The sequence below is a fragment of the Megascapheus bottae genome, chromosome 28 (assembly GCF_031878675.1).
Source record: "Megascapheus bottae isolate mThoBot1 chromosome 28, mThoBot2.hap1, whole genome shotgun sequence".
NCBI lineage: Eukaryota > Metazoa > Chordata > Mammalia > Rodentia > Geomyidae > Megascapheus > Megascapheus bottae.
Window position 1 is genome coordinate 12,976,131 of NC_143536.1, and position 26,027 is coordinate 13,002,157.

A 26,027-nucleotide genomic window follows, 5' to 3' on the forward strand; every position below is an offset into this window, starting at 1 on the left:
CTGCAGTGGCTCACACTTGTAATCCTAGCTACTCAGGAGGCTGAGATAGCAGTTCAAAGCCAGCATAGGTACTAAAGAACGTGAGACTCTTATCTCCAATTAATCACTAGAAAACTGGAAATGGGGCTGTGGCTCAGGGGGGAAGGTTGTGGCCTTGAGCTGCAGAGCTCAGGGACAGTGCCCAAGACCCAGAGTTCAAGCCCCCACAACCACCACCACCAACAACAAAAAAGAATCAGGGGCCGGGAGTTTGGCCTAGTGGCAGAGTGCTTGCCTAGCATGCACGAAGACCAGGGTTCAATTCCTCAGTATCACAAACATAGAAAAGCCGGAAATGGAGCTGTGGCTCAAGTGGTAGAGCACTGGCCTTGAGGAAAGCCCAAGGACAGTGTTCAGGCCCTGAGTTCAGTCCCCAGGACTGGAAAGAAAAAAGGAAAAGCTGGAAGTAGCACCGTGGCTCAAGTGGTAGAGTTTTAGTCTTGAGAAAGCCCAAGAATAGTGCTCAGGCACTGAGTTCAAGCCCAAGGACTGGCAAAAAAAAAAAAAAAACTATATACAGGGGCCGGGAGTTTGGCCTAGTGGTTAAAGTGCTTACCTAGCATGCATGAAGACCCGGGTTCGATTCCTCGGTGCCACATACATAGAAAAAAGCTGGAAGTGGTGCTGAGGCTCAAGTGGTAGAGCTCTAGCCTTGAGAAAGTCCAAGGCCAGTGCTCAGGCACTGAGCCCAGGACTGGCAAAAAAAAAAAAAACTATATACATAAATTAAAGAAAAAGAAATGTCTCCATTCCACCTCAGGCTGTTTGTTACCCTTCCACACCTCATCTAAATGTCTCCATATTTTTGGTCCTCAGCCTGAGAATCCCTTAGTCTTCATTCTGCTCCCCACCCCACTGGGAATTTTTGGGATATTCAGAAGTGGCTTTTAGTCTCCAGGAAGCAGCAGAATTGCCATAGGAAAATTTGACAGTGTAAATTCCTATTTTTCCCTGACAAGGAGGTTCTGATTCTTTACTGAGCTCTGGAAAACATTATTATTATTATTATTATTATTATTATTATTATTATTATTATTTTATTTTGTGGATCATGGGGATTGAATTCGGCCTACCCGCTGTCCCTGATCTCTTCAGATCATGGCTACCACCCTACCCTTGAGCCAAGCCCCACTTTCTGTTTTCTATGGGTTAATTGGAGATAAGAGTCTAAGGTCCTTTGAAGCTAGATCCTCAGATCTCAGTCTCCTGAGTAGCTAGGATTACAGGCCTGAGCCACTGCACTGGCTTTTATTATTATAGTCATGGGGCTTGAACTCTGGGCCTAGCGCTGTCTCTGGGCAATTCAATTCAAGGCTAGCCCTCTACCACTTGAGTCATAGTGCCACTTCTGGATTTTTGGTGGTTAACTGACGATAAGTCTCATGGGCTTTCGTGCCCAGGCTGGCTTTGAATAGCGATCCTCAGATCACCTCCTGAATAGTTAGGATTACAGGAGTGAGCCACCAGCGCCTAGCCAAAGCTAGTTTTATTTCTTGGTTTTAGTTTTTTCACCCATGTCCAGAGACAGGAAAAAGAGCTGGAGTGAACGGTAGTCATTCCAGGGAGTGACCAGCAGAGGGCGAGCTGCACCAAGCTAAACGACACGCGGCGCTGACGTCAGGGAGGAGAGGGCAGGTTTCTTAGGGGAGGAGGCTAACAGCCTGCCCTGGGCTCCGAGCTAAGCCTTGCTCCTTTCTTATTGGCACTCTAGAGCCACGCCTGGAATTTGTTGACCCAGACAAGCATCTGTGGTTTGGGTGGGAAAACTAAGCTCAGACCGGGGACAAGGTCTTAGTGGCGGTTGCCCGGCCTTCCATTTTAGGGCTCTGTTCTGGGATGGCGGAGTTCAAGGAGCCCACTATGAGTCAGCTCCGAGCGCTCATGGCCAGGGCTGGATGCTAGCCTGGCCGGTGGTCCCCTGCTTCTTCCGCTGTGGTCGGCCTTGGTGACTCAGCTTCCCAACGCTGCTCTGCAGGAGGAGGTGGAAAACACACCGATCTGGAGGAGCTTTCAGCTGTCCAGCTGTGGCCCAGCTCTTCTGGGTCTCAAGATCCCACGAGATGACAGTAGCCAAGGCCCTTTCCAAGGGTTTTGTTTCTTGGACACAGCTTGGGCTGTCTGCGGCCTACCCGGGCCTTGCGTTGGCCTCTGGGTTTGGGGATAGGGTGCGCCCGGGCGCTGGATAGAGAAGGCTCTTATCCCATTGGTGGAGACAAAACAAGGCTGCCTACTTTAGCTAAGGCGGACTCCACCCCGCAGAAACAGTAACACATGGGGAAGGAGGAGGAGTCGGGCGGGAGAACGGAGGAGGAGAGGCTGAGGGCCTCGGGCCCCACCAGAGGACCCCGAGCGCCGGGGGGCGTGGCCTGTCCGGGCGGGGCGAGGGCGGGGCCTGGAAGGGGCGGGGCCTGAGCGCGGGGCCACGCCCGCCGCGGACAAACGCGGTGGGAGCCTGAGCCTCCGGCCAGAGCCGCTCGGGAGGGAACCGCAGCTGGGGCTGGGACCGCTGTGCCGGCGCGCAGGCCCTGCGGGAGCCAAGCCGAGCTCGCCGCCTGGAGCGGCCGCATCTCCCGGGAACTGCCGGAGGCAGTGATCAGCGACCCCCCGACCCCCCGAGCCCAGGAGTCACACGGACCGAGGCCTGAGCACAAAGGAGGTCGGGGAGTAGGGATCATCCTCCGCCGGAACCATCCTGAGGGAGGACCGAGGATTCCATCCGAGAGCGTAGCGTGAGCACGGGGCGGGGAGCGGCGGGCGGCCGCAGGGAGACTTCGCCCGGCGCCGGTGCCCGGGGCTCACCAGGACAAAACATCTAAACCACTGGACAGCCAGAGCCACGGGCCGAGCCGCGCTGCCGACCCGACACCCCGTCCTTGGCTGGCCCGGGCCTGGCACCAGAAGCCGGGGGCCCCCACCTGTCTGAGAGAGGCGCACGGGATCCGGCCTGGCCCCAAGGGGACATCTCTGCTGGCCCTGAGCTGGGCACTGAAGACCTGCCTCCTATCCCAGACTCACTGGTGCGGATGGGCCGCTGCCCACCCGAGTGCCATGAAGGCAGGATGACCTCAGCCGAAGCCATGGAGGGGACTGGAAATGCCCGGGAGGCTGGGCCCCCCAGGTGGTCCTCAGGCAGCCCCCAGGTCCTCCGGAGGCCTGGCCGAACCCAGGTGGCAGTGGCAGCCATGGTGTGGGTGCTGGCCGGAGCCAGCATGTCAAGCCTGAACAAGTGGGTCTTCACTGTGCACGGTTTTGGGCGGCCCCTGCTCCTCTCTGCCCTGCACATGTTAGCTGCAGCGCTAGCCTGCCACTGGAGAGCACGACGCCCCATGCCAGAGGGCGCCCACCGCCGAGTTCTGCTGCTCAGTCTCACCTTTGGCACCTCCATGGCCTGTGGCAATGTGGGCCTGAGCACCGTGCCCTTGGACTTGGCACAACTGGCCACGACCATGACGCCCCTCTTCACACTGGCCCTGTCTGCACTGCTGCTCGGCCGCAGACACCACCCACTTCAGTTTGCTGCCATGGGTCCACTCTGCCTAGGGGCAGCCTGCAGCCTGGCTGGGGAGCTCAGGGTACCTCCTGCGGGCTGTGGCTTTTTGCTGGCAGCCACTTGCCTGCGAGGCCTCAAATCCGTCCAACAGAGTGAGTACCCTGGGGGTTAGGGTGGGGTCTGGATGGTTCCTGAGGGATGCGGCCATTATCCCTTTGTGTGTGTGTGTGTGTGTGTGCCTGTAGGGAAGATTGGAACTCAGTGCCTAGGCACTGTCCTGAACTACTTTGGCACTCTACCACTTGAGCCACAGCTCCACTTCCAGCTTTTTGGTGGTGCATTGGCGATTAGTCCTGCAGACTTTCCTGCATGGGCTGGCTTTGAACTGTGATCTTCAGATCTCACTCTCCTGAGTGGGTAGGATTATACCAGCATGAGCCAATGGCACCAGCCATTATCTCATTGTATAGAAAAGGACATTGAGGTTCAAAGAGGTCCCTAAGATCTCCATCTGTTCCTTGTCAAGATTTCTATCTTGCTGAGCCTGAAAACAGCAGGTACTGTGTTAATGATAAAAGTGATGGAGGCACTTTCTTGTGAACAGCAGAAAATCTGAACCCAGGCCCTGGAGACCTGGTGTCCAAGTGAGGCTGTGAATCTAGAGAGAGGATGAGGACAGGGAAGAGGAGGTCCAAGCCCTGGACTCTGATTGCGAAGTGCTGGGTTTACAGTGTGACAATCCTCGAGCTAGATGTTGATATTTAGTTGTCATAGCAACCATATTACTCATCAGCACTTTACTGCTGGGGTAAGACCCATTGAGGGTTTGGAGTGAGGGGCAGAGGGTTGAAACTGGGTCTTGCTGTGTACTCAGGCTGGCCTCGAACTTGTGGTCCTCCTGCCAAAATGTTGTGGGATTTTTTTTTTTGTAGTACTGGAGATTGAACTTGAACTTGGGACCTTGAGCTTGTTAATCTGGCGTTTTGCCATTTGAATCATACCTCCAGCCCTGGAGGTACGATTTTGGTTGGTTTTGGTTTTGGTGCCAGTCCTGGAGCTTGAACTTAGGCTCTGGGCTTTTTTTGCTCAAGGCTAGCTAGAACTTCACCATCTGCGCCACAGCTCCGCTTCTGGCTTTTTAGTGGTTTGTTGGAGAGGTAAGTCTCATGAATATTCCTATCCTGACTGTTTCCAACTATGATCTTCAGGTCTAGCCTCCTGAATAACTAGGATTATAGGCATGAGCCACTGGTGTCTGACATCCAGTGTTTTTTGTTTTGTTTCGGCTTTTTTGTTGGTTATTTTCCAGAAATGTATTACCTTTTCTCTCCTCAAATTGTGATCCCTGGATCTCAGGCTCCTGAGTAGCTAATCACTGTTGTCTGGCACAAATTAGTTCACGATTGATTCAAGATCACATAACCCTTGAGTGCTTTAGGACCATCCAAGGCTTCAGGCCCAGACTCTGCTAAATCCATCTGCCTGAGGCTAGACTTGCTTCCCACCTCTACTGGAGAGGGTAACTGAGGCCCGGCCCATACTGTCTTGGCCTCCATCGGAGCTAGACCCTGAGAGGGCCAGGGCACGTAAGGTTCTCCTTTCGTCTTGTTCATCTTTGTGTTGAGCAGGCCTAGGCTGTCTCTTTTCTCAGTTTCTCCACCTTTTTAGAGCGTAAGGAGATTTGACAGTTTGATAGGCCTCTTGTCTTCCCTCCCTCCCTGCTCTGGGATTCTCAGGCCTGAGAAGGAAGGGCTTTCCAGGTGTGCTGGGCTAGGCCCGAGAGCAGCCTACAGCCAGGGAAGATTGGTGTTTGAATTAGGCCCTGCCATAGCATTAGGACCTTGGGGCCCAGAGGTCCTGTCCCCACTCTTCCGGGCCCTGAGGCAGGATCAAGCCTAGTTCTATTTTAGCTTCCAGTTACATGATCTCTGGGCATGCGTTGACTCTGGGAAATCTGACCCTATGGGGCCTTCTGGGCAGGGCCAGAAGGTCCCATATCACACCTGCTGAGACCACACATGCCTCAGGCAGAGCCCAGCTGCCCCATCTACAGGAGGGGCTGTATTATTAGAGCATGCAGGCACGAGGTGGCATGTGCCTGGCACCAGGCCACTTCTTAGCTTTTGCCAGTTCTCTCCTCCCCCTGGTTCCAAGTCTCTGCTTCCTCTGGACTCTCTCAGGACCAGTGTCTCCCTGTGGCCCCAGCACCTGGCCTGGGGCCTGGTAGAGAGCAACCTGGGTAATTCTGGCATTCTAATGGATAAACTGGTTGGGCTATCTGGCTCAGATGCTAAGGAGATAGCAAAGGTCGCCAGAGGCCCCAGTGAGAGATAGGAACCAAGCCAAGATGAAGAAAGGCTGGAACAAGGAGCCCAAATGGATTTTTGAGAAAGGTTTATTTTGCCAAAGGCACCAGGGCTCAATTCAGACTAGCGTGTCAATGGGCTGCTTCCACCTCTGTTCTTGAAATCCCTCACTGCAGGAGGCAGAGGGTCAGAGTAAGACAGCCTGGGCCGCTGTGTAGTAGGCCCAGGGGGCAGAATATGAGGGGAGGGATGATGGTGCCCTCCTGTCCATAGGAAGGCTCTTGTCTGTGTTTTCAGGCTGACTGGGGAACCTCACTCGACAGGAGAGAATTTCTAGAGCGAGGTCGACACAGGGGGTGGCAGAGGTGGGACTTCTTCCTGGGGTGACCTGAGGGAGGGCTGCCTGGAAGAGGAAGCATACAGCCATGGCAGTGACAAAAATGTGATTGTCAGTGCACACTTGCCAAGGCTTACAAGGAGTTGCTCAGTCCATGCCCAGTTCTTCCTGTGGCCCCAATGGGAAAAGCTGTTCCAGGCAGGATCCAGGCTGTGCAGGGCACTAGATGGCAGCCAGGAGAGGCCTGACACACGGGGTTGTCAGGCTCCTGTGAGGGACATGTCACCCTTCCCATGGAGACAGACACACAAAGGACCAGACAGTAAGCAGAGGGATACGAGGGATAGGTAACAGCAGGGCAGAGCAGGGTATGAGGGCATGAGGCAAGTGTAGATGGGGGAGCAGAGGTTAGAGTGGAGAATTTGTGGCAGAGGCCCTGAAGAGACAGAATGGCAGGCTTTTTGTTTTGGGCGGGGGAGGCAGTGACTCATCTCTGACCTCTGGGAGGAGAGAGGTGGGATGGGATGCCAGACGACAAACAGATTGGAGAGGAAGGAAAGGGAGGCTAGAACCTGCCGGCCTCTACAGGTGAAATTCACTGGCTAACCTGGATAACTTTGTAGGATGGGATTTTTAAGTGTGCAGGCCCTGTGGTTCTTTGAACAGTTTGTCAGGAAAAGACTCAGCGAGCCAGGGAGAGGTTGGGAAAGGGTTACTCATCTTCCTGTGCTCACACAGAAGACTCCAAACCAGTGGGACGTAGTGGCTCATGCCTGTAATCCTAACTTTTCAGAAGGCTGAGCTCTGAGGATAGAAGTGCAAAGCTAGCTGCACAGAAAAACTCCTCAAGACTCCATCTCTCATTAGCAAAAACATTTGATTGCTAAAAGAAATGTTCTTTTTGTGGCCGGGAGTTTGGCCTAGTGGTAGAGTGCTTGCCTAGCATGCGTGAAGACTGGCTTCAATTCCTCAGTACCACAGACATAGAAGTTGGAAGTGGTGCTGTGGCTCCAGGGGTAGAGCACTAGCCTTGAGGAAAGCCCAAGGACAGTGTTCAGGTCCTGAGTTCAAGCCCCAGGACTGGCACAAAAAAAGGCCTCCCCCAAACACCTGACTGGAGGTCTAGCTCAAGTGGTAGAGCACCCAGCAGTAAGTGGAAAAAGCTGAGGGGGAGTGTGAGGCTTAAAGCCTCTGGTACACACACACACACACACACAGGCCCCGGGGGGAATAAAGCCTCTTGGTATACACACACACACACACACACACACACACACACACACACACACACAGGCCCCGGGGGAATCACTGTTCTCTGCACAGGCTGTCATGTGCACACACCTGGGCTGTGTCTGATTGGATGATGGCTCGCCTTCCTTGATGGAGTCTCTTCGGTAGAAGCAGGTGTGGCTCACAGGTGGCATGCAGTTGCATCTGGGCAGGTGGCAGGATAACCCCTTCCTTAGAAAATGGAAGGCATTCCTGTTCATCCTCTTTCGTCTAGGTAAACCCAGAGGTAGTGGCAAAGCCTTCTGATTGGCTGGGCATGGTGAGCCTCATCTGTAATCCCAGCCAGCTGGGAGACAGGTCAAGAGGATCCAAGCTGACACGCCCCACCCCAACAAACTGGGTGTGGTGATTCATACCTGTAATTCCAGCTGTGCCGAAGGCATAGGTTGGAGAATTGCTGTCTGAACCTAACCTGGGCAAAAAACAAGAACAAAAATAATAACAAAACAAATCCTATAAGACTTTATCTGAAAAATAGCCTAATGCAAAAAAAGGCCTAGAAACATGGCTCATGTGATAGAATATTTGCCTAACGAGTATAAGGTCCTGAGTTCAAATCCCAGTACTGTCCTAAGGGAAAAAACCTCAAACCCCTGCTGATCAGTCATAAACAGTGGCAGCCAAGAGCCAACAACTGTGTTTGCCCCTTGTCTCCCCAAGGATAAGTGAATGCCATGTTGACTCAAATCATGCAAAGACCCCTTCTTCTTGTCTCCTCCTTTCATTTTTCCTTCTCTTCCTTCCCTTTCCTGTAATTCACCCCCAGCAGCGCTGGGCTCCTCTGCTGATCTGTCCCTGATGGGTGGCCAGAGCCAGTGTGAGGCCTTGGTGGGTCTAAGGACTGAGGAGGTCAGGGTAATGGGTACAGGGGCCTCACAGCTGGCTTAAGGCCTTAGGACTGGATGGGTGCAGTGGTGCATGCTTGTAACCCTAGCACTCAGTGTGTGTTCTCTATGCTGATGGCTTCTGTCCTGGCTGCAGGTGCCCTGCTGCAAGAGGAGAGGATGGACGCCGTGACCCTGCTGTATGCCACCTCACTGCCCAGCTTCTGCCTGCTGGCAGGCGCTGCCCTGGTGCTGGAGGCTGGCATGGCCCCATCGCCCATGCCTACTGACTTCCGGCTCTGGGCCTGCATCTTGCTTAGCTGCTTCCTGTCCGTGGTTTACAACCTGGCCAGTTTCTCCCTGCTGGCCCTCACCTCGGCCCTCACCGTCCATGTCCTGGGTAACCTCACTGTTGTGGGCAACCTCATCCTGTCCTGGCTTCTATTTGGCAGCCAACTCAGTGCCCTCAGCTATGTGGGCATTGTACTGACCCTTTCTGGAATGTTCCTTTATCACAACTGTGAGTTTGTGGCCTCCTGGGCTGTCTGCCAGAAGTTGTGGCCCAAGAACCAGCCTAGCAAGGGTCTTTGAGGGGACTGATGAAACAAACTTGAGCCAGAACACAGCCTGAACCCAACCAAGGCCACGGAGAAGGTACAGAGCAGGTGGCTACCATTTGGGGCTGAGGGGAAAGAGGCCCCTTCTGGAAGACCTGCCTGGTGGGTTGGGCCAGGCACTGCCAAGGAGAGCCATGTACCATCTCTGCCTGTCTCACCCTCTCACAGACTCCACTGACACTGGATGGCGAGGCCTGGCCTGGCCCGAGCTGCTTATAGACCTGGTCCTGATTACTAGCCACTATGCTAAAAAGCCCTCATGTGTTCAGACGACGACAATGACTTCTGGCATTCCACAATCCCTCCCTAGGGGAGGCAGCATCCCTGCCCAGCTTCATTCTTGGACCATCCAGTTTGAAGTCTTCCGTCCTCAGATAAACTATTTTTGCTTGAACGCCTATATCATTTCTTGGGGGGCGGGGGTGGGACCGGGGTCTCTAGGAGAATGGTGGGTCACCATGCAGGAATCAGGACAGGCTCCTGAGTCAACTTGGGCTGTGGAGTGAGTTGAGCTCAAAAAGAAAAAGACAAGCCAGGTACAGTGCCTGATATCTGTAATCTTAGCCATTCAGGAAGCAGAGATCGAGGCCTGCCCAGGCATCAAGGTCAAAAAGACTGGGTGCAATGGTGCATGCCTGACATTTCTGAAGCAAAGGGAAAGAGGATTCGAAAGCCAGGGTTCAAAGCCAACCCACACAGGAAAGTCTATGGCACTCATCTCCACTAGTCAGAAAAAGCTCAAAGTAGAGCTGTGGCTTGAGTAGTAGAGCACTAGCCTTGATCACAAAGTGGCTCAGGTATAGTGCCCGGGGCCCAACTTACAAGCCCCAGGATTGGCAAAAATAATAAAGGGACTGGAAGAGTTGCTCAAGTATTCGAATGTCTGGCAAGTACAAGGCAGTGAATTCTATTACAGGATCTGGTCCTGTGGCCTGGCCAGGCTCCTGTCTCCTTTACTTTTCTTCCTCTTGGGTACTCTGCCCTCCAGCCTCATTGACCTCAGTGCCAGACACTGTCACCAGGGCCTTTGCATAAGCCAGTCCCAAGGTCTCATCTCTTCCTGCATACACTTCTTCCTTCTAGCTATATCCTGGCCAGATCGAGAAAACTTGGGCACACAACTCTAAGGAAAAGGTCATATAAGAAGATCTTGACTAGGGGCTTTTCCTACAGTGGGGACACCCTGAAACACCCCCCCACACACACACACACTTGTTTTATTGTCAATTGTGGGGCTGGGGCTTGAACTCAGGGCTGAGCGCTGTCCCTGAGCACTTTTCCTCAAGGTTAGCAAGGTTACCACTTTGAGCCACAGTGCCGCCTCTCATTTTTGAATGGCTATTTAGAGATGTCTTTAGGGAGCTTGTCTGCTCAGGCTGGCTTGGAACTATGATCCTCAGATCTCAGCCTCCGGAGTAGCAAGATTATAAGCATAAGCCACTGGCATCTGGCACACTTTTTATGCCAGTTCTAGGACTTGAATTTAGGGCCTGGGCACTGTCGTTGAGCTTGCTTTTGCTCCATGCTAGTGCTCTACTTCTCAAGCCACAGCTCCACTTCCGGCATTTTGCTGGTTGACTGGAGATAAGAGTGGCCTGGACTTTTCTGCTTGGCCTGGCTTTGAATCTTGGATCATCAGATCTGAACCTCCTGAGTGGTTAGGATTACAGGCAAGAGCCTCCTGCCCTCTGCCCCCCACTTTGATGGCTTGTCACTTCAGTTCACATGCCACCTCTTTCCATCTTTCCTGAGTATTATACTCTATTCCCAGGCCTGTCATTTCCCCTAGAGACCCTCTGTGAACATGCTGAGGGACCATGGTGGAATGTGGAGACCTGGGATCTAATCATGGTCTGCCCACATCACTACCCCAGGAGATCGTAGGGTAGATAATCTTCCCATGTCTTAATTTCCAAATCTGAAAAATGGGGCTGAGGATCCCTGCCTGGTGAGTCTAATAGTCCAAGAAGCAGAGAACAGCTAGTACCCACTGGCTCTTTGTGAGGGATGGATAAGAGCAGGGAACTAGCCAGCCTGGGCCTGGGGTCCAGGAACCCAAGTATGGCCTCTTCATGTAACCAGCATTCCATAAAAGACCCTGTGGCAGCCAGTGGGGGGTAGGAAGGGGAGGGCTGTGTGGAGGGTCAGCCCACAGCTGCGCAGGGGAAGAGGGTAGGCGGTAAAGGCCCAGGAGTGCAGGCACGGGGTTTCTTGGCCCCAGCCTCCACCCAAGCTGGCTATACAGGAGGGGAAATGGGCCTGGTTGAGTCACCACCATCCACCCTCTCTGTGACTCAGAGATGCCACTGGGCCCGGCCCAGGCCAGCTGGCATGCAGCTGGGACATCTCTGGACTCCATGCTCAGGCTTGGCCAGGCAGGGCAGAGAGAGATGGCATTGGTTGGGCAGATCTTCCCTGGTGACTCCCCAGCCTTCTGCATTAAAGAAGCCACTGCCACCCAGGCTCCTGGAACCCGGGGGATGGATGCCTGTCTCTAAGCAAACCAAGATGGTTAAGGTGCATTGGCTTGCAGCTTCATTTGGGAACTAGTTTGCAGCCAGATTTAGGAAGTGATTCCCCTGGGGAGCAGTCACCTCTTATGATTGCCTCGAAATCCTGCCTTATTTCAGCTTTCCACCTACCTTTAGAATCTAGCTTTGAATTTGAAAAGTCAGGCAAGATGCAAATGTTAGTAAAAGTAATAGGAAAGTATGCTTCAATAGACTGGAAGCAGGTCATCTCCAGGGAGAAAATAACCTCCTCCTTCCTCCTGTTCCTCCTCCTCCTTTGTGTGTGTGTGTGTGTGTGTGTGTCCCCTGAACCTTGGCCCTGGGCACTGTCCGCTAGCACTCTTAAGGCTAGCCATCCCTCTAGTGCACGAGCCACCAGAACTCCAGTTTGGGCTATGCTGGCTTCAAACCTAGATCCTCATATCTCAGCCTTAGTAGCTAGGATTACAGGTGTGAACCTCTGGCACGCCTCTGGATCTTAACCTCAGAATATGATTTTTTTCCTTATTAAAATGTGGAACTCTCACCTTTTCATTAAAAGGAAGCACCTTACTGCTTCCCTGACGTCCAAACTGCCTAGGGGCTATTACTCAATACGAGGACTACCCTGACCACAGTTGCCCTAGCAACCAGGATAGCTCACCCACTGACAGTGACTAACGGGTGGGTAGCTTAGATGTAGAAAAGGGACACTCCACATGGGCAGATCTCCTGCTACAAAGAATGGCATGGGGACAGGCAGCAAGTGTAGAGGTCCTGGTTACCAGAGCAATGAGAACAGGGCATGTCTACACATGGCCTGTCTACAAATGGGCCAAGACCTGCCCACTGCAGGATATGCCCTCAAACCCTAAAGTGATCACCCTAAACTCATCAGAAAGTTCTGATAAAGAAGCTGATAAAGTTCTTAAAAGCTAGCCAGGTGCTGGTGGCTCATCTCTAATCCCTAGCTAGGGTCTGCAGCTAGGGTGTGAGGATCAAGGTTCAAATCCAGCCCAGGCACAAAAGGACTGGAGACTCTTATCTCCAATCTATGACTCTATTATTTCCAGTTAAATGGAAGGGGGAACAGGGGATTAGAAGTGTGGCTCAAATGCAAGGCTTGAATAAAAAGTGCTAAGCCAGAGCTGGAGGCTCTGAGTTCAAGTCCCAATACACACACACACCAAAGAAACAACCTTTTTTTTTTTTTTTTTTTTTTATCATTTTCATACCCTCACCCCATCCCTTGGCAATCCTGTGCTCTCTCATCTGAGGGCCTTCCAGGGCCTGATCCTGCCTAGGCAAAACAGGGCTAATGCCCCGTCCCCGCTCCACCTCCCAGCAACTTGGAGGAAGCCTGGGAAGCAGGGCTGGGCATCCTGCCATTGTGGAACAAAGCCTTGTCTGAGCTGCCAGGGTGTGCCTCCCTCCTTGCCCTGGTGGCTCTTGCTTGATCATTCTAGGAAGTTGGGGGGCAGTGACAGGGATGAAACCTAAGACCCTCTACATGCTTGGCAAGTGCTCTACCACTGAGCTGTCCCTAACCCTCCACGGGAAGAAGCAAGATAGATAGGTGAGGAGACAGAGAAATTCAAATTTTAGATATACACATTAAAACCAGGAAGTGGCCGGGCGTGGTGGCTCACAACTGTAATCATAGCTACTCAGGAGGCTGAGATCTGAGGATCAAGGTTCAAAGCCAGCCCAGGCACAAAAGGACCGGAGACTCTTATCTCCAATTAACCTCTAGAAAACAGGAAGTGGGGCTTGGCTCCAGGGTAGGGTGGTAGCCTTGGGCTGTAGAGCTCAGGGACAGCACCCAGGCTGAGTTCAAGCCCCAAGACCCACAAACAAACAGGAAGAAAACAATGAAAAATCGAAGTCACCAGCTACCTCCACCTACTTTCAGATGTTAAGTTACCAGTTTAGGGAACATAACTGAGCCATCTGCCTCTGCCTTCACCTGGTTCGAAGCTGCAAACTTCCAGGGCATAGGTGGCTCTCATCTGTAATCCTAGCTACTCACAAGGCTGAGATCTGAGGATCATGGTTGAAGACAGTGTAGGCAGAAAAGTTCATGAAACTGTTCTCTCCAGTGATTCACCCACAAAGGATATAAGGGGGCGGTGGCTCAAAGTGAGGGGTCTTCAGCAGGAATCACAAAAAAGTTTAGGGCAGAAAAGAGCTGTGCTCTAAAGTGAAAATGTCTTGGTAAAGGGATCTTCAGTTTAGTGTTCTTGTTAGACTGGGGTTTTGAACTCAGGGACTTGAGCTGGCTATGCAGGCACTCTATCTACCTTCTTGAGCCATGCCTCAGACCTAAGTCTGGGTTCTCTTAGGAGGAAAAACTAAAGGGATTTGAGTAAAGGAAGCAGGGACCAGGAGCGTGGCCCAGTGGTAAAGTGCTTGCCTAGCATGCGTGTAGCCCTGTTGGTTGCTTGGTACCACATACACCGAAAAAGCTGGAAGTGGTGCTGTGGTTCAAGTGGTAGTGCTAGCCTTGAGAAAGCCCAAGGACAGTGCTCAGGCCCTGAATTCAAGCCCCAGAACTAGCAGAAAGAAAAAAATCAAGCAAGCAAGCAAGCAAGCCTAGTGTAACTGGTCCAGTTACAAAGCCGACACTATTATTTATCTATCTATCCATCCATCCATCCATCCATCCACTATATATACCATATAAAATACATATATTATCTAGCTAAGCCTATGTACTATATCTAGTGTTCTCTTTATATAATATATATGTATACTAAAGTTCTATATAGTATATATATATATATATACTATATATCAGATATACATATATATATATATATATATATATATCACACTAAAAATCAAAATGGAGTTACCCATGCTAAAGTTCCAAATTGAAACGGTGTCATTATCTAGCTTTAGGAATCAGAAGAGGAAGAAATAAAAATGAAATTTCCCAAACAAGCAGGTTTCAAAAACCCTAACAAGGTCCTTCCACTTTAATCCTTTAAAAAAAAAAACAAAATGGGGGGTGTGGGGTGGGAAGCCTGAAGTGATGCTGAGGCTCAAGTGGTAGAGCTCTAGCCTTGAGAAAGTCTAAGGACAGTGCTCAGGCCCTGAGATCAAGCCCAGGACTGGCAAAAAAAAAAAAGGTAATCTGAAGCAAACCAAGGTTAGGAAACCAGTTTTTGGTCTTGTGTTTCTGCCTTATGATGAAAGTAAGTTTGAAGCTAGGCAGGTGGTACATCCTGTGATCTGGCAGGATGAGACAGGGAGATATTATATTTGAAGTCAGTCCTTGGCTACAATAGAGATCTTGTTTTGGAAAAACAAAAGCAAAAAGAAATTTTGAAATGATCAGTAAACTTTTCCTCTTTTTTTCTTCTCTCTCTGGCTCTCATTCACCTCTTGTACAGCCTTTCTCCTCTATAAAATCAAACTCTTCAGCTAAGCCCATCAAAACACTTATCCTCTTTTGGAGAATGGAGTATTATCTTCTAGAGTAGAAAGTAAAACCAATTTAAGATCTTTACACCAAATAACTAATTTTGTCATTTGCCAAAATTATCCACAAAATTTGTGGCTTTAGGCCCTAGATATGCATCATCTTTTAGTACCACATGACCAGGAATTTGGGTGTGGCTCAGTGGGGGTGGTTCTGGCTTATACTCTTGTGAAGCTGTGATTCAGTCTGGGTATGGTGGCATATGCCTGTAATCGCAGCACTCAAGAAGTGGAGGATGGCTGGGAGCATGGCCTAGTGGTAGAGGGCTTGCCTAGCATGTACGAAGCCCTGGGTTCCATACCTCAGTACCATACACACAGAAAAAGTTGGAAGTGGTGCTGTGGCTCAAGTACTAGAGTAGTAGCCTTAAGAAAGCTCAAGGACAGTGCCCAGGCCCTGGGTTTAAGCCCCAGGACAAGAAGAGGAAGAGGACAAAGATTTAGAAGAGGAAGTAGCAGTAGTAGTGGTGGTGGAGATGGTGGTGAATGACTGGGAGTTCAAGACCAACCTGGCCTATAGTGAGCCCATCTCAAAAAAACAAAACTTATGCCTGTAATCCTAGCTATTCTGGAGGCTGAGATCTGAAGATCATGGTGTGAAACCAGCCCAGGCAGACTTTTCAGACTCTTATCTCCAATTCACCACTCAAAAATCAGAAGTGGCACTGTGGCTCAAGTGTTAAGACTGCTAACCTAGAGCAAAAGAGCCAAGGACAGTGCCTAGGCCCCAAGTTCAAGCCCATTGACTGGCAAAACAAAACACAAAAAACACCACCCCCCCACACACACACCACCAAATCCGGAACAAAAAAGGCATTCACAGTTGTTGGCTGGAGGCCTTGGTTCATGACCATGTGACTCTCCCCATGGGCTCTGGAATGTTCTCATGATTTGTGAGTTGCTTTCTATCAGAATAATTCAAGACAGCAAGAGGCCACATGGTCCCCTTTGTTCCAATCTCAAAGGGCAATTTTGACTCTATTAGATCCTCTTAAAAAAAAAAAAATTGTGGGCCGAGAGCATGGCACAGTGGTAGTGTGCTTGCCTAGCATACACAAAGCCCTGGGTTCAACTCTCCAGAACCACACATAGATAAAGCCGGAAGTGGCACTGTGGCTCAAATGGCAGAGTGTTAGCTTTGAGCAAAAAGTGTCCAAAGACAATGCCCAGGCCCTGAGTTCAAGCACCAAGACTGGCAAAAAAAAAAAAAGTGTATGTGTGTGTGTTGTAGGTTCTAGGATTTGGAACTCAGGGCTTTTCACTCTCTGGCTTTTTTTTTTATTCAGTCCTGGGGCTTGAACTCAGGGCCTGGGCACTGTCCCTGAGTATCTCTGTTCTCATGGCTAGTATTAAATCACTTGAGCCACAGCACCACTTCTAGCTTTTTCTCTATGTGTGGTACTGAGGAATCAAATCTGGGGCTTCACACATGCTAGGCAAGCACTATACCATTAAGCCATATTCCTAGCCCCAAAAGACCTTTCACTCTCGATTAGCTTTTCACTCAAGGCTCGTGTTCTACCACTTGAGCCACACATCCATTTCCAGCTATTGTGATAGTTAACTAGAGATAAGAGTTTCACAGACTTGCATGGACTGGCTTTGAATCTCAGTCCTCAGATCTGTCTCCTCAGTAGCTAGAATTACAGGTGTGAACCGTCTTTTATTTTATTTTAAATCTTTTTTTCTTTTCTCTCTATGTAACCCAAAGTGGCCTCCAAGTGGAAGTTCTGCCACCTTAGACTCAAGTTGTATCCCTGAGGCCATCTTTGAGGCAGGCTACAACTAGAGCAGGTTTGCTGAGTGATGAGGATGTGAGAACACAGCCTGGGGCTACCAGGACTGTTCAAGCAGGGGGCCTTGGTAACCACACTTCTGTTTCCTGACAGTCAAGCCTTAGACAATCCCAACACATAGCAAGCACTCAGCAAATAGCTGGCTAGTGAGGTCTGGACTGACTTTTCTGCTAAGTCTTCTAGTAGCTACCTGCCACCATTCTTTCAGATTTCTTACTTATCACGTATATGAGGTAAAGTGGGCCTGGTAGCCCTGTTCTGAGCCAGGCAACTGGACTCTGAGACCATGCCATTGTCCCCTACTACAATGAGCTGGGTACCAGCGGCTCACATCTGTAATCCCTAACTACTCAGGAGACAAACATTGAGAAGACTGAGCTTCAAAACCAGCCTAGGCTGGCTTGAAATCCTAGGAAGCATAATAAAGCAAGAAAGTATAACAAAGGCAATTAGATTAGAAAGGAAGAAATAAGCCCATTCCTATTTGCAGGGAATATGACTGCCAACGAATGTATTGCCAAGGGACTCATAAAATGCTTCTCTGAGTGTGTTTAGCAAGGTCTCAAATTAAAAGATCAACATCTATGTAGGTGCTGACAAGCTCATACCTGTAAACCCAGCTACTCAGAAGGCGGAGACCTGAGGTTTATGGTTCAAAGCCAGCCTGGGCAGTAGAGTCCCTCTGAGACTCTTCTCCAATATTCAAAAAAGCCAAAAATGATGCTGTGGCTCCAGTAGAGTGCTAATCTTGAGCCCAAAGAGGCCCAGAGACAGCACCCAGACCCCAAGTTCAAGCCCCAGGACTGGCAAAAAAAAAAAAAAAAATCTATGCTCAAATAATCATTGTTAGCATCTCTATATGTTAACAATGAGCAACTGGGAAAAAGTCTGTAACATCCTCCCCAAAATAAATTGCTATTTAATTTATAAAGGTAACTACATTAGACAAATATTTATCAATAAAAGTGTAAGTCCATTCCGTGTGCTGAAAACTACACCTAAATCAATGGGAAGGTGTAATGTGTTCATGGATCAGAAGATTCTTTGTAATAAAGATATCAATAGGCTCCCCCCAATTAATAGATAAAGATTTAATTCCAAGTAAAATTCTGACACAATTCCTGTGTTTCTAATAAAGACAAGCTGATTTACTCAGAAAAGCAAAGAAACAAGAACAAACAAAAGAATTTCAAGGCTGGGAGTTTGGCCTAGTGGTAGAGTGCTTGCTTAGCATCACACGAAGAACTGGGTTCAAATCCTCAGTACCTCATACACAGAAAAAAGCCAGAAGTGATGCTGTGGTTCAAGTGGTAGAGGCTCTAGCCTTCAGAAAGCCCAAGGACAATGCTCAGGCCCTGAATTCAAGCTCCAGGACTAGCAAAAATATTTTTCTTTCAAAAATAATAAAACTTGGGCTGGGAGTTTGGCCTAGTGGTAGAGTGCTTGCCTAGCGTGCACAAAGACCAGGGTTTGATTCCTCGGTACCACATACATAGAAAAAAGTTGGAAGTGGTATTGAGGCTCAAGTGGTAGAGCTCTAGCCTTAAGAAAGTCCAAGGACAGTACTCAGGCCCTGGCAAAAAATAAAATAAGAAAATAATAAAACTGAAGTTAACACACTTCTTGGATTGAAGAGTTCATTACAAAGTCATGTTAATCAGGACAGCTGCATGGCTCCAGGTAAAGGTAGATCTATTGTCACCTGGTTCAGGGAGGTGATTCCAGTACTCAGAGGCAGGGGGTTCAAGGTTGAGGCAGACCGGGCTACACAGTAAGTTCGGATGTCTGGGCTATGAGACCCTCTCTCAAACTACCCCTGCCCTTGCCAAAAAAACAAACAAAAAACCAACTGGAGGTGTGGTTGAAGTATCAGGGCACTCACGTAGCAGACACAAGACAAGACTCAGAGCTCAATCCCTAGCACTAGGAGGGCAAAAAAGCTTTAAGGGTGGGTGTGAGAACACATGCCTGTCTTCTAAGCTACCCACGCAGGAGGATTGGGACCTGGACACAAACACAAAACCCTGCACAAAAAAATCAAAGTCCAAACCCCACTATCACCCAAACAATAACAAACCTCAAAGAATCGTATATCCCAAAGTTAATTTTATGGCATGCTCATTTAGAATTTTTTTTAAGAAAACAATAGCTCTGAGATCAGTCTAGAACAGTGATGTTTTTTTCTTTTCTTTTCTCTGGGTTCCCTGCATCTCACCCCTGGTCACTCCCTTTGTGAGAATAGGGTTAGCAGAGAAGGGCTTGGAGAGAAAAACTTTGGCCTCTCTGGGCTGGGTCAGGACATCAAGCCAAGCAGTTGTGCCTTTGTTAGTCACATTCATTCATGATCTGAAAGCTCCAGATAGAACAGCAGTGGGTGTTGCTCAGATCCTGGCACTGAGGTTTTGAGGAACTCCCGCTTTTCAGGGCCTGCTAGAGCACTCATTTGTGTCCCTCTGACGTGTGCATATGAATCCTGATGGCTGGGGCACTGGCTGGACAGTCAGTGATTCACCACCAGGCTTTTTGGGGACCTAGCTCTTCTCAGAGGGAACACTGAAAAGGCTTCTAAGTCTGAGCCTCTTCTGAGGTGGGATGAAAAGTAGTTTTTCTCCCACGCTGACTTCGGATAGAGCACTTGGTAAACAGCAAGGGGCTGTGTGCAGATGGAAGAAATGCCAACATGCAGAGGACTGGGACTGCAGCGGCCCAACTCCACAGTCTTTCTGGGTAAGTCCAACCTAGAAAAACCAGAGTTGGGCCATTGTGGTGAAAGTGCTAGCGGGGTCCACCAGAGTTCCTGGAGCATCCCTTGAAGGCCATGTATCCTGAGGGTGACCCTTACTAGAAGCTCACGAGGTGTTAAGGCTCTCTCTCTGAAGGAATGAGGGATTATGGTAGGATCCTTCTAGGATTAGGAGAGCTACAGGATGCCAGGCCTGCCATATACACTGGGCACTAGTTTCTTGGTCCCAGCTACCACCGACTTCATCCCCCTGTGACCAGTGCTGCCACTCATATGGTAGAAAACGTAGCTCTACCATCTTACAATTAGTGAGCTTAATCTTGGTATGTATTATGAGGTTAAAAATTGTAGCAACCTCCAGGTGCTGGTGGCTTACCCCCGTCATCCTAGCTACTCTGGATGCTGAGATCTGAGGATCACAGTTCAAAGCCGGTTCAGGAAGAAAAGTCTGTGAGACCAAAAATCTCAGAAGTGGCACTGTGGCTCAAGTGGACAGTCAGCAAAAAAAAAGCTCAGGGGCAGGCCCCAGGACTGACACCAAAAAAAAAAGTATCTTGAGCCAGGCACCAATGGCTCACACTTATAATCCTAATTACTGAGGAGGATATATGGATGGTGGTGCAAAACCGGCCCAAGCACGAACGTCTGTGAGACTCCTATCTCTAATTAAAGGCTGGAAGTAGAGATGTGGCATAATTGGCAGAGTATCAACTTCATGTGGAAAAATTAAGGGATAGTGCCTAGGCCCTGACTTTACCCAGTACTGGCATAGATGCGCAATAAAAGAAATAAAAAAGGCTGGGCGTAGCGGCTCAAGCCTATAATCCTAGCTACTCAGGAGGCTGAGATTTGAGGATCAAGGTTCAAAGCCAGCCCAGGCACAAAAGAACCCGAGACTCTTATCTCCAATGAATCATTTAAAAAAAGGAGGTGGGGCTATGGCTCCAGGAGTAGGGTGGTAGCCTTGAGCTGAAGAGCTCAGGAACAGCCCCCAGGCCCAGAGTTTAAGCCCCATGACCAACAAATAAATAAAACAAATATATGAAATAAAAAGAAGCCTGAACCAGTGGCTTACACCTATAATCCTAGCTACTCGGAGGCTGACATCTGAGGATCATAGTTCAAAGCCAGCCTAGGCACACAAATCCAAGACTCTTATCTCCAATTAACCATCAGAAAACCAGAAGTTGCTGTGGCTCAAAGTGATAGAGGGATAGCCTTGAGCCTTGAGAGCTCAGGGACAGCACCCAGGCACAGAGTTCAAGCTTCATGACTCCCTCTCCCCACACCAAAAAAAAAAGGGGGGGGGTATCTGTCCTGTTCCTTTACCGAGAAAAGTAGAATGTTCAACTTCCAATCTTTATATAGGATGAATGACAGTCTGTACCACCAATCAGAATGAGGAGCCGGTAGTGTGGCTCAGAGTGGGATCATCAAATGTACCTCCTTCTCGTAGATGTCGGGGATCATTCCCAAGGGGGAGCTGACCATGTGCACCGTATTCTTGCCAAACAGCTTGAACTCATAGTGGATGAGCTGATCCCAAAAGCCATTGTTGGGCCGGATGATGGGCCGGCAGGATTTAGCCCATGTGTGGGCATCCAGCAGGGACATGGCGTGGTACTTCATGAGGTAGGCCAGGCACAGGGTGGCAGAGCGGCTAACCCCAGCGGCACAGTGCAGCAGTGTGCGGCCCTGCTTCAGCTCTACTTCATGGATGTGGTCAGCAATGGGGTCGAAGAAGTCACAGAGACGCGAGCTGGGTATGTCGGTCACGGGCACCTGTGTGTACTGGATGTTCTCGTAGAAGGTGTTGGCTACCTCCACTGAGACATTGATAACTGTGGTGATCTGGTTGCTGGTTAGGAGGAGCTTGTTGTTGGCAGCCACGCCGTTGCTGATGTACAGACTGCTGGTGATCTGGGAGAGGCCACTGATGGAGGGCTGCTGGCCCTGGAGGAGGAAGGCACTCGGGGCTGTGGTCATCAGGTGATAGTGAGCTAGCAGTTAGAGATGGGTGAGACTTGCATCTTTCTGATAGGTCGTAACCTCTACACACTGCAGGGAAGAAGAGGATGTTTACAGGGTAGCTTCTCCCACCACCCCGACATGGGCTGACCCCAGGAGAATTCTGGGAAATGGATGACTATGCTTCTAGGATAGTCCAAGACAGTCCTCTAACCATCACAGAATTATTCTGATACCCAGGCCTTGACCTTATTGAGGAATTGAACCCAAGGCTTCATGTATGCTAGGAAAACACTACCACGAAGCCACATTCCCAGCCTATAAATCTACATTTTAGCATGTGGTCTGAGGTATACCAGCCTTCAGAACAATGAGCAAGTTACTGAGTCTGATATTCAAGGCCTCCCGCAAGCCTTCCTGCCCTCCCATTTCTCACTGGGTATGTTCCCAGAGCCCTCTTCTCTCCTTAAAAAGCTCTCCTTTCACTAGGTGCTGGTAGCTCAGACCTGTAATCCTAACTGCTCAGGTGGCTGAGTTCTGAGGACCGACGTTCCAAACCAAGCTGGGGCTGACAGATCCCCAAAACCTTTAACTCCAACTGACCAGTGAAAAGCCAGAAGCAGAGGTATGACTCAAGTAGTAGAGCATCAGCCTTGAGTAAAAAAGCCAAGCAAAAGTGCAAGGCCCTGAGTTCAAATCCTAGTACTGGCTACAAAATCTAAACAAAAGCACATCTTTTCTTTCTAGATCCTCTAAGTGAGAAACACTGTACTGTCTCCTCTCTTGTCTTCTGAATGATGCCCTAAACCAGTGACCCGAAGTCACTGAGGAGGTAGAATAAGAATGGGGAGAGTGGCTGGGAGTTTGGCCTAGTGGGAGAGTGCTTGCCTAGCATGTACGAAGACCTGGGTTTGATTCCTCAGTACCACATATATAGAAAAAAGCTGGAAATAGTGCTATGGCTCAAGTGGTATAGCTCTAGCCTTGAGAAATCCAAAGGACAGCGCTCAGGCCCTGAGTTCAAGCCCCAGGACTGGCAAAAAAAAAAAAAAAAGAGTGGGGAAAGACATGTCTCTCTCTTCTTCTGTCTTTTTGATGAGGTGAAAGTAAAGTAACAAAGTCCTACCTCATTAAACCCATCCCAGGGCCTCTCAGAGGGAGGGCCTGGGAAGGCAGTGGCTGAGAGCTTCCCCCAGGCCAGCACTGTAGGCCACTGAAGCTTATCTGCCACAGGGAACACTGCCTGCAGCAGGGCTGGGGTAGGCATTCCCAGGAAGGGCATATGCATGTGCCTGTTCTTCATCTCCTAGGAAATCTCAGGCCCCTCACTTCCCTAGTTAAAAAAGAATCTGCAAAAATCATACAATGTACTGGATGTCAGTAGCTCACACCTGTACTTCTACCTACTCAGCAGGCTGAGATCTGAGAATCACAGTTCAAAGCCAACCTAAGAGACTCTTATCTCCAATTACCTATCAAAAAACTGGAAGTGGAGCTGTGGCTCATGAAGTAGAATGCCAGCCTTGAGTGAAAAATCTCAGAGATGTTCAGACCCTAAGTCCCAGGACAAACACAAAAAGAAGAAAGAGGGCCAAAAGTGTAGCCTAGTGGAAGAGTGCTCGACTAGCATACACAAAGCCCTGGGTTCGATTCTTCAGTACCACATACTCAGAAAAAGCTGGAAGTGGTACTGTGGCTTAAGTGGCAGAGCACTAGCCTTGAGCAAAAAGTGTCCAAGGACAGTGCCCAGGTCCTGAGTTCAAGCCCTTGGACTGCCAAAAAAAAAAGAAAGGGAAGAAAGAAAGGAAAAATAACAAAAGAAAACCAGAGAGAGACAAAAAGAAAAAGAAAGGAAGCAAGGAAGCATACATTTTCTTAGGTCTCACTGAAAGAGAGATATCTGGACTTAATCACACCATTGGCAGTCTTAACCAAGCACAGAAAATAAGGACCTAAAGTTTCGTTTCTCTTCATCATTTATAGCAATGGCTGACCAGGGCCAGGGTAAGATGGAAACCTGTGTCTTGGTTGTCCAGGCCATTTGCAGCCTGGCTGCTCCTGATCTCTCTAGCCTCCTATAAGCCTTCCCTGTGCCTTAGCTTGACTGAGCCACTGGCAATCCCTTCCAGCCATCTGTATCTATGCTATGCTCTTATCCAGAACCCCCTTTCCTGACAAGCCTGACACATCCTGGTCTCCTCCATTCAGCAAAGGGCAGTGGACATCTGGGGAGCCCTTAGTCCAAGGGTGGCTTCCTTAAGGGATAACCCCTGGGAGCACTCCACCCTAGACCCCCACACTTCACCACGACTTGGTTCTGGGTTTTCATAGTCTCATGTTCCCCTCCTAATATTACTGAAGACGTGGCTTTGACTTGAGTGGTTGACTTCACAACATCTGTCTCCTCAGGAGAACTTGGGCACTCTAGAGTGACAATGGCCTATCTTTACTGCCGCTCCAATGCTTGCCAGTGCCAAGTTCATGTCCTCACAAGCCAGTCAGTGTTTTTGGTAAATGACTCCAACAGCCATAATTCTGCGTTTTAATCAAGAGCTTGTCAGCAAAGGATATCATACTTCTCTACAATCTCAGGAAGGGGAAGTGGCCTGGTAGAAAGCAGATCCTAGTCTACTAAAGAGAAAGCCTAAAGATTTCCCTATTAAAGCCTAGATGCCAGGTTCAAGTGCATCCTGCTTACTGCTGACAAGGCTGGATGGTTTATTCTAAATATCATGGGGGGGGGGCAAGGAGAAAGCCTTCTGATTTCAGGAGGATGCCTAAATGCCAGAATTCTACAGTACTGATTGTACTAAATTCTATCAGAAAATCCCCCACAAAAGTGGACTGAGGCCCCCCTGCCCCCAGCCCACTGCTCAGTGGTAACAGGAATAGAGGAGTCTGGTGTTTTTCACAGTGTCAAAATAAATACAGAAAAGACACTGTTCTGAAGTGTGGATGGTTAGATGAAGAGTCATTTCCATTCTACCTTTTTTTTTTTTTTTTTAAAGGATTTACTACTTGGGAAATGTAAGTTTAGGGGAATCCCAGGCAAAGTTGGCAAAAATCTTATCTCAAAGCAAGTTAGATATGGTGCTGTAAGTCTGTAGTCACGGTTACTCAGAAGCAGAGGTAGGAGAATGGATGACTGGGGCAAGCCTGGGCAAAGTTAGCTCAAGATCCTATCTGAAAAATAAAACTAAAAGCCGAAGGACTGAAGACATGGCTCAAAGTGGCAGAATGCAAGCATGAGGTCCTGGAATCAAAATCAAGGCACTGCATTAGGTGTTGGAGATACTGAAAAGCCCTCTTTGCACAGATATCAGTATAATGGCGAGATAGTCATTCATTAGAACTACAACCAAGCGAAAAACTAGTATTATATACACTTACAGCCCACAGCCTTAGTCCAAGCTCTTGTGCACCGCTTCAATTAGTTGCAAAAGTTAAACAGGGAGTTTCACATCACCAAGATCAAACCCTGTTAAGCAGAAAGGAGTCAACTGCCCCTCCAGTAAAGGCAGGAGTGTGTCTTTATTTTATTGGTTTGCTAGGAATGGACCACAGGTGCTCCTGAGAACTTCAGGTGAAGAGAATAGAGTAAAAGCTGGAGGGCTTCGGGTACTGAAGCCGCTGGACCAGTTCCTGTGGACAATCGTGCTGAATAGAATTGGACTCAACGGTTGAGGCAGGGAAACGGGAAGATGAGAAAGGTCCAACTCTTTCCTTTCAATCACCCAAACATCTCCAGGTCTAAATGAAGCCAGTGTTTTCGAGGAGTGGGGGGTTGGGGGTGGGTGGGAAGTAGTCAGGGGTATTATCTCCAGCAAACAAAAAAGCTAGTGAGAAGCCTGGTGCCTGTGCCTCACACCTGTAATTCCAAATCTATTTTTTTTTAATTTTTTTTTTGCCAGTCCTGGGCTTGAACTCAGGGCCTGAGCACTGTCCTTGGGTTTTCTCAAGGCTAGAGCTCTACCACTTGAGCCTCAGCACCACTTCCGACTATTTTTCTATGTACGCGGAACCCGGGTCTTCACCCAAGCTAGGTAAACACTCTACCACTAGGCCAAACTCCCGGCCTCCAAGCCTAACCTCCGCAGCAGCGCCGGTCCGGAGTTCGTACCGTACCTGGGTCGATCGCCAGTGGAAGAGAGGCGCAGGGAAGCGAGGTAGTCGTTGTGGGTCACACGGCGCCGCCGTTTAAAAAGCTGCTCCGCGCTCAGGGGAGGAAGAAAGGCGGGCGCCTGCTGAGATCCTGCGGTGGTAGAGACGGAACGCGGCTGGGTGGGTGGGTGTGGGGAGACCAGGCCCCGGGGTCTCACCTGTACTGCGCGGGAGGACGGCGAGGCCCCACGCGAAGGCTCCCCCGCTCAGTTCCGGATCCTCGACGACGACGACGACGATCTCCGATTTCAACAGTAACCGTGTCTCCGGGCGGAGAGGAATGGCTGTGTTCTAGGTCTTCCGAATCATTCCCGCCTTTGTTCTGGGCCGGGGGCAGCCCCGCCGCGGACCCATCTTTAAAGCCAAGTGCCTCACCTCACGCCAGACCGCGCCAGCTCGTCTCCATGGCAACGCGCTAGGTTTTTCCCCACCCCCAACATGGCGGCTGCAGAGAGACAATCCTAAGAGCCTATAGCATCCAACG

The 26,027-nt window shown here is 49.7% G+C and overlaps 2 protein-coding genes across 4 annotated transcripts; one reads left to right on the top strand and one right to left on the bottom strand.

Moving 5' to 3' along the window:
• Positions 1-2,495: 2,495 nt before the first annotated feature.
• Slc35e4 (solute carrier family 35 member E4) lies at positions 2,496-9,297 on the top strand. The gene is made up of 2 exons (XM_090320467.1): positions 2,496-3,681; positions 8,444-9,297. Exons 1-2 carry the CDS (start codon positions 3,063-3,065, stop codon positions 8,875-8,877), a joined length of 1,053 nt encoding a protein of 350 aa, XP_090176593.1. The 5' UTR covers positions 2,496-3,062; the 3' UTR covers positions 8,878-9,297.
• On the bottom strand, positions 5,907-25,949 carry Dusp18 (dual specificity phosphatase 18). 3 transcript variants are annotated; one of them, XM_090320469.1, is made up of 5 exons: positions 25,702-25,949; positions 20,858-21,472; positions 7,819-7,874; positions 7,514-7,633; positions 5,907-6,238 (listed from the first exon to the last, which is right to left on the bottom strand). In XM_090320469.1, exons 2-5 carry the CDS (start codon positions 21,398-21,400, stop codon positions 6,169-6,171), a joined length of 789 nt encoding a protein of 262 aa, XP_090176595.1. In that variant the 5' UTR covers positions 21,401-21,472; positions 25,702-25,949; the 3' UTR covers positions 5,907-6,168. The 3 variants fall into 3 exon arrangements, with proteins under 3 accessions (XP_090176595.1, XP_090176594.1, XP_090176596.1); XM_090320468.1 differs by having other exon boundaries at positions 25,508-25,949; XM_090320470.1 differs by lacking the exons at positions 5,907-6,238; positions 7,514-7,633; positions 7,819-7,874 and having other exon boundaries at positions 20,760-21,472; positions 25,508-25,949.
• Positions 25,950-26,027: the final 78 nt, after the last annotated feature.